Consider the following 8684-nt stretch of genomic DNA (forward strand, 5'->3'; position numbering starts at 1 on the left):
AATTGGTCATCTTCTTCGGGGTAGAGGCCGTCAAACATGGGATAAAACCCATCTTCTTCGTGCTCTTCCTCTAGGTCAGATGCCAAAGGTCCTTCAATCGGCTCTTCCTCATGTACATCGTCATTATAGGTTGGTGGGGAATCCCAATCCACGAATCCTTGCGAAAGAACTACAACATTTTTGTGTCTGAACTCTTCATCAATGAATTTGGATTCTTGAAACTCTTCATCCACAAATTCTTTTTCCTCCTCTACAGAATGGATTCGGGTTATGGATTTGTGGTTGGCAAGTAAGGGTCCAATTGGCCTGTCGTGGACTCTTCGCCTCACTCCATGTTTCCCTAAATACCTCTTTTTTATAGGAATTTTCTATTTTTTTGTCACAGTCATAGACCCTTATCTTCAATTTTGTGACTTCTGGCCCATCGTATAACTATGGGGCAAGAAAGAAACCCGCATATATTTCAATAGTTTCTCCCAACTATTGATCTTCAATTTGCCTTCCCACTTCCTAGTTTTCTTCAGCTGTTGCCACCACGCACCAACTCTTCCTCGAAATGTGTATACCACCAAAGAAACTTCTTGTTCATCGGGCACCCCGTTGAATTCAAAAACCTCTTCAACAGCCAACACTCAATCCAGAAATTCATCGGGTTCTAGATCCTCGTCAAATTTCGGAATTTTGAGTTCGAATCTACTCACCTACCAATTAGCATGAGCTTGCGCAAGGTTCTGACATTTGTGCCTTCGGCGCTCCGCAAACGGGTTTCTAGATCAGTTCCTATGTTGACCACACAAGTTGGATAATTGGGTAGTGAGGTCTTCAATTTGATCCCTAATAGCCCTGAATCGATCATCCGTGTGTTGCCAATGTTCAGCGATAGATTTGACCTTCCGCCTCCACAAATCGTGGTCTTGGTTGGCGACGACAACCATTCGGCCCACAACTCATGTGCCGCAAGCGAATTGCCGGATGCTCCTTACATGCTGTCTCCATGCACACGTGCACTTCGTTGGAATGGAATTTTCTCTTGAAAATTTTCTCCTTACTCGGCTTCCATCCAAAATGGATTAATTGGATCAGTCAATGTCTTACGACTTCTTCTTTTTCTATTCTACTGGATGGTGGTCCTTTTGGTAATTTTTAGCCTTCCCCGTGGATTAAGACAAGGAGATCCTCTCTCTCCTTTTCTCTTTATCCTAGGATCTAAAATTTTATCTAGACTCTTGTTGAGATAAGAGATGTTGGGTTCCCTTCATGGTATTAAAATTGCAAGATTGAGCCCGCCTACTTCACATTTGTTGTTTGTTGATGATGTTCTGATCTTCTCCAGGGCTAACAGTGATGAAGCTTCTGTTATCCTCAATTTTCCCAACACCTATTCTCATTGGTCTGGACAATGAATAAATTTTTCAAAGTCAGCAGTTTTTTACAATAGAAACTGCAAGCCTACCATCAAAGCATCCATCAATTGCATTCTCAGATTGCCTCCTATTCCAGCCAAAGCCAAGTATTTGGGGCTCCCTCTTTTCTTTGATAGGAAGAAGAGTGACTCCCTTATTGAGCTCAAGGAGAAGATTTTTGCCAAAGTTACTGGCTGGAAAGCCAAACTACTTTCTCAGGCAGCCATAACAACTTTGATCAAATCTGTTGCAAATGCTATCCCTTCCTACATAATGCTTATTTTTCTTCTCTCGAAGAATTTTTGTTCAGAGATCAATTCAATTTTAAGGAAGTTTTGGTGGGGTTTTCCTCAAGACAAGAAGCATAACCTTACTTTTTTTTTATCATGGGACAGTATCTGCCAACCAAAAACCTTGGGTGGTCTTGGCATTTGCTCTATGGAATTCATCAACAAATCTCTCCTTGCCCGGCTGAGTTGGAAAATGGTTCTCAATGAACCTCTGTTATGGGTTCAGGCCCTTAAAGGGAAATACCTCCAGAATGGTGCTTTTTTTTTTGGATGCCAAGGTTAGCCCTCAATCTTCTTGGATTTGGAAAGGTTTGATGAAAAACAGGAAAGTGGTTGAATTGGGAGCTTGTTGGTCTATTACTGGTGGTGAGAATTTGCAGGTTTGGAATTCTCCTTGGATCCCTTCCATGCCTTCTTTCAAGCCCAAGCCGAATAGGAATCTAGTGGAGCTTCCAGATTTTTTTGTGGTTGATCTTTTTTTGCCAGGGGCTAGAGTTTGGAACGAAGATCTTTTGGGTGACTTATTTGATCTAAGAGCATTCTCAATGGAATAGCCAAATGTTACTTTTATTTAAAATGGCTCTTCAAATGTTTAAAAAATCCCCTACATTGGATTAGCCAAAAGAAAATGTAAAATAAATATTTGATTAGAAGAGCTAAAAAAAAAAGCTAAATGTAGCAGTATTTTTTAAGGGAGCCATTTTATTTTTTATTGTTTCTCTCACATGTTTTCTCTTTTTCCCAAATCTTTTCCTACTTTTTCTCTGCATGTTCTCTTTTTTCCAAAATTTTTTCCATTTTTCCTCTCACATATTCTCTTTCTCTCAAATTTTTTCTCACTTTTAATAATATTTAAATGATATACATAAAAATATAGCTAATCGGATGTGGACACATTTAAAAATTCATTAGCTAAACTAGATAAAAGTGAGTTTTGAGGAGCTATTTTGAATAAAAATTTGGCTCCTCCATTGGGAATGCTCTAACAACAGTGCAGAACATTCTCCAAATCCATATTCCTTGTACCAATTTTGGAGACAAATGATCTTGGATGCCTTCCTCCTCCAACAACTTCTCTGTAAAGTCTGCAAGGGAAGTCTCCTCTGTTCCTTCTAGTAGGTCTTCTCCTCTCTCCCTGGCTGCCTGGCAGGCTCTTTAGAGTCTCAAGCTTCAAGCCAGGTTAAAACATTTTCTTTGGAAAATCGAATGGGATATCCTCCTATCTAGAGCCAACATTGGTAGATTTGTGATTTCTGAAGATGATAATGCTTGGGTTTGCCCTTTTTGTCAAGGTCCTCTGGAGACCTTGACTCACATTTTTTTGGATTGTGCTTTGGCTAATGCTCTGTGGAGCTGTTCTCCTTGGCCCCTCAGTTTGGCTTGTTTCTCCTCTAGACCTATCTTAGATTGGATATTGGCTATTATTTTCCCCCACGCTAAGTTTGATATCCCCAAGGCAGATTGTAAGAGATTCCAACTTCATGCTGCTCTTGTTATGGATTCCATTTGGCTGGCCTGTAATAAGTTGATCTTTGAAGCTTCTCTTCCCAATCCAGTGATGGTTATTCAAAAGCTCAAAGCTTCCATGTAGCAGCATTGTATGGCATGGAATGATGCTGCCCTCCCCTTTCTTTGGCTTCTTCCTGGTATTGGTTTTTTGAAAGGGAATTTTGATGTAGCCATTCGTGAAAATTTTGCTGTGGCAGCAGCTGTGATTAGTAACTCTTCTGGTGAAATTGTCCTAGCTGCTACTCAAAGACTCTCTTCTACTGATGTGCTCATAGGAGAAGCCTCTGCTACCCTCCTCTCATCTCGGTTGGCAGCCTTTGCAAGTGCTGCTCATTTTCTCCTTGAAGGAGATGCCCTTTTGGTTACCCTTGCTGTGAATCAGCCCCTTATTTTCTCTTCTTGGCATTTTTCTTCTTTTGTTTCAGACATTAGATTAGTTCTTTCTACCTTTCAAAGCTGGCATGCTTTGAAAGTTTCTAAATGTGCTAACTATCGTGCATACGCTTTAGCAAAATGAGCCGCTACCCACCTTTTGTTTAGTAACATTCCCACAAGATCTTTCATTCTCTCTTCCACCAGGATCAAGAATAGGAAATATCCTCCTTTGTAATCTTTCTCTCTCTCTCTCTCTCTCTATATATATATATATATATATATATATATATAAGGAAAATGAACTCTATATATTGACTCGGTAGTGTGTGCAAGATGATCAGTCTGCACGTGACCCCCATTTTTGCTATAGCACGCAGCTAGCTAGTACAATGCGGCGTGAAACGATGAGCCTGCACATCCCAGTTAATTGTGATAGCCTCCATGCCTGGTGCAGACTGCAGACTTCAATAACATATACTAGCTCCGTACTTCATATATATTAAAATAATACACACAAGGTAGCTAGTGGAAACAAACTTGCCTTGACCCCCCTCCCCCCCTCTTTTTTTTAGCAAGAAACTTGGCCTATTTGCCACTTCTATCTGATGCACGGCACACGCACCCAATGGGTTAAGATCCAATTATGTTTATGTTAACTACTCGCATTTGTAATAGTACTCTTTACAATGTGACACTCAACTATTTTTCACTCTTATGTGTATAATTAAACTGTTATTTTCAAAACACTTTGCATTACAATGATTAAACAACGAAACTGTTAAAATATAGGATATTTTCTATATATTTTTTCTATATCATTTTTTTTATTAAGTTTTTACCCGGCCCATAAGTGTCTGTTTATAATCCTTTTTTTCTGAATTTGATTACCTTTCTTAGTTCACCTATACCTACCATATTTTTTCTATAAATAGAATCATATGTAACACAAATACAATCAATTAATCAAATCAATAAAATCAGGATGAAGCCTTGTAGATTACTTCCTAAGGGTTAACCACTCCAAAACTATGCATTCCGATCTCTTTATCTTACTTTCTTCCTATATTTTCCTTTCTTCCTATATTTTACATTCTTTTATATTTTAATATTTTCTATATAAACATATATGACTAGCTAATCATATATAACAGTATCTCTTTTGTCCCTTTATATATATATATTTCATTTCCTCAGCTTTAATTCCCTGGCCTGGAAGTGACCTTGGTTTGCAGTACTGCATGGGGTAAGCTGTAAGCATTAATTCCTTATCCGCTTGCCGGCCGAAAAAAACGAAAAGGAAAAAAAGGTGAACTTTAATTTGTACAAGCTTAATTATAGGTGATGATAGGCATGCATGTTCAATTAATCATGCTCCTGGTTCTGTAAAGGCTTAGGAATTTATACACTTAAATATTGCAACAGCATGAGAAGTGGGGTGAGGATTATCAGATGGTTACAGCTAAGATTGCTTAATAAAGTGAAGAAAAAAAAATTATTTTAATAAAAGGAGTGAAGGAACAGAAAGAGCAGATTGTCATCATAATGGTTTGACACATGCTAAGCACTTTGATCCAATTCATAAGATCCTGAATTTGAGGTAGACAAGTTTCCTGCTTTTTTGTTTCTCAACTTAATTTATATGGGATTCTTTTCTCAGTTTTGGTATCAAAAGTCAGAGATGGCTTCACAATGACAAAGGGATGGGCGCAATGTGTAATATATATATTCACAACTACCAAGAAAAGCTAAGGTTAACATACAGTCAAAGTGAAGCACTCCCCATAACCCCATGTGCCATCAGATTCTCGTATTTAGATATATCATATACAGAAAAAGAAAAAGAACTACTTCATGATATTCCTCATTAATGAAAAAAAGAACATAAGATGAATAAAGAAATGTTTTAAATAAAGTTTAAATTAATAAGAAAAAATGAATTTAATTAGTCATTTATTCAATATTTTAACACTCATCTTTATATGTGGGTTCAAACTATTTTGAATGGACGAGGCTCAACACATAAAATATTTAATTGAAATAGAGTAAATGATGAGTCAAGGTTTAAACTCAGACTTTTGGCTTTGATATCTTATCCCAAAAGTTTAAGCTTATATGAATAAATAAATTAGGAACAATTTCATTTCAACATCATCCTCACAAAAGGAATCTAAGAATAATAGACCAAAAAGACTTTTCCATTTAACCAACTTTCTGATGTCCTCTTGCTGATATATATCTTGACGGCAATGTATGCTTTTCAATATATATGGACAATAAAGAGAAAAGTGGATGCCACCATATGTTGTTTTTTATGAATTATTTTGGCAATGTTAACTATCATATATATGCACTCTTCAATATGTAATTGCTGGATCCAAAAACTCTTAGAACAATATTGATTAAATAATTATTTTATTTTTATTTTTTTATCGGCTTTAACTTTTAAAATAAGTTGTGATAATTAGGCTTCACAATTTATCATTTTGGCTTTAATTTTTGAGATAAATGGTTATTCAATATATATATATATATATATATATATATATATATATATATATATATATAATTGTCTCACTAAACCTTATTTATTTATTTTTTACTTATTAATCTCCCTGACAATGAGGGAGAATCTTGATTTCTGAAACTGAAGGTCAAAACAAAAGCCCACTTGACTAACAGGAAGGGTTGAGGCAATTTTAAAATATGTATTCATTAATATTATATATATATATATATATATATATATAATTATAAACTCCCTGGTTGGTTATTTTAAGTACTGTATATGTTTCAGTTAATTAGTTGTTAAGACGTACACTATTCTCTGGCGTTTCTAATTTCAATAATATTGATCGAGGACATTATTCATATTTTATAATCCTCCACTTGCACTGCATAGTGCATACACATCTATATAAACAAGTCCATTCCTTCTCCAATCGTCACAAATTATCCCCCAGCTAGCTAGCTGCATTTAAGTCTTACATACGCCACTGTAAGCCCTATTGTCTCCTCTATTAATGCTGAAATTTCAGATGGATCCGTTGTCTCATTCATTTAATTATTTTTATTTTCGCAGGACATGGATTTCGTTGGATATACCATAGTAGCCCTTCTCACCATGTTGAAAACTGTGAAGGGGTATGGAAGTGGGTGGACAAACGCCCATGCTACTTTCTATGGAGGTAGTGATGCTTCTGGGACAATGGGTAAGTTAGTTATTTAGTTATAAGCAAGAAAGCAAGAAACATATATATGTAAATTTTCACTTGTACGTAGCATTAATTAATTAGCTAGAGATCGAATTAAGCTGATGCATGTTTAACTAATTTTGGGTGCATATATATATGGTGTAATTAAGCAGGTGGGGCTTGTGGGTATGGGAATCTTTACAGCCAGGGGTACGGGACAAACACAGCTGCGTTGAGCACTACTCTTTTCAACAGTGGGTTAAGCTGTGGAGCCTGTTTTGAGATTCAATGCGTTAATGACAAAACATGGTGCTTACCAGGATCCATCATAGTCACTGCAACTAACTTCTGTCCACCTAACTCTGCTCTCCCTAATAATGCTGGAGGCTGGTGTAATCCTCCCCTGCAGCACTTTGATCTTTCTCAGCCTGTTTTCCAACGCCTTGCTCGCTACAGGGCAGGAATTGTTCCTGTTCAGTACAGAAGGTAATTAAGATAATATATATATATATATAACATTTTTTAGTATAATCAATCAATCCTGTCTTCTGCTCCTACCTACTTATATTAACCTCTCTCTCTCTCTCTCTCTCTCTCTCTCTCTTAATATATATATATATGCAGAGTTGCTTGCAAAAAGAGTGGTGGAATCAGGTTCACAATCAACGGTCACTCTTACTTCAATCTTGTTCTCATAACCAGTGTTGGTGGAGCTGGTGATGTTGTTGCTGTGTCCATTAAAGGCTCTAAAACCGGTAATTGGCAGGCCATGTCCCGGAATTGGGGACAGAACTGGCAGAGCAACTCTTACCTTAATGGTCAGGTCCTGTCTTTCAAGGTCACAACCAGCGACGGACGGTCTGTGGTCTCCAACAATGTGGCTCCTCCCAACTGGACTTTTGGCCAAACCTACACTGGACAGCAGTTCTGAGTTCTGAGTTCTGATCCACCCAACTCCGATCCCACTAAATTAAGCCCATCACCTCTAACTTTAGTGTGACTTTCTTCTAGCTACTATTTCTTTTCTAATTATACTACCAATATAAGTTATATTGTGGTGGTCAGTATCGTGGGGGCTTTTTTTTTTTTTTTTGGAACAGCCCTGATAGGTTTCTGTCTGAGTGACCAAGTTGAAATAACACTCTCTACCAAAGGTTTTGGGTCTGTTGAGGGTATCTGCGTGCAAACTGTATTGTAGAAGGCCTCTAGCTAGCTAGTAACTTTACTACAGTTTTTTTTTTTTTTTTTCTGAAATTAATGGGACTACTGGCCGACCGGGCATCATTTTGGCTGAGGTGAACAAGGCTTGTCACCCCCCCCCCCCCAAAGAAGTTGCTTTTGTTAATTGTCATCTGATTGCTGGTTTTACTCTAAAAAAGGGTAAAGAAAGAATGAGATGTTGCAGAGCAAATTTTTTCTGCTTTGAGGCATTGATCCTGAGCGATATTAATTTGAAGGCTTGTAAACAGTTTGTTGGCTGAAATATGTCCTCGAATTAAGTATATATATCATATATAGGAAATTAATAAAAAATATTTGGAGTGCATGTGTTGTTCTTGTATTTATATTTTATGGCAGCCTTTTCCCCGTACGTACGTACTTGTGTGGATGGATCCAAGTGTATTTTTCTTTCATGATTGTACTTTAATTTGTATTTTTCCCTTTGGAAGTGTATATCTCAATTATAAAGCATATTTGCCAAGTTGTGGAGGACCATTTAACAGGTTTGATTTGTGAAATCAATATTGTCTCGGTAATATGGCTTTGAACAATCATAACTTTCACGCGTCCTTGGAGACCATGCAAATGTGGTGCCTCCGCACTTTGAGATGAGATCCCATCGATCTGTTGAGCCTAGTTGGCCTTCAACTCTACGCTACGCTTCTGACCGCAAATTCACGTGTCACACTTAAAAT

At 37.3% G+C, this 8684-nt stretch overlaps 1 protein-coding gene across 1 annotated transcript; it reads left to right on the forward strand.

Moving 5' to 3' along the window:
• Positions 1-6659: 6659 nt before the first annotated feature.
• Positions 6660-7805, forward strand: LOC132164458 (expansin-A15-like). The gene is made up of 3 exons (XM_059574974.2): positions 6660-6786; positions 6942-7254; positions 7393-7805. The coding sequence occupies exons 1-3, from the start codon at positions 6660-6662 to the stop codon at positions 7697-7699; spliced, it is 747 nt and encodes a 248-aa protein (XP_059430957.1). The 3' UTR covers positions 7700-7805.
• Positions 7806-8684: the final 879 nt, after the last annotated feature.

Source organism: Corylus avellana, chromosome 8 (assembly GCF_965113065.1).
Source record: "Corylus avellana chromosome 8, dhCorAvel1.hap1.2, whole genome shotgun sequence".
Taxonomy (NCBI): Eukaryota; Viridiplantae; Streptophyta; class Magnoliopsida; order Fagales; family Betulaceae; genus Corylus; species Corylus avellana.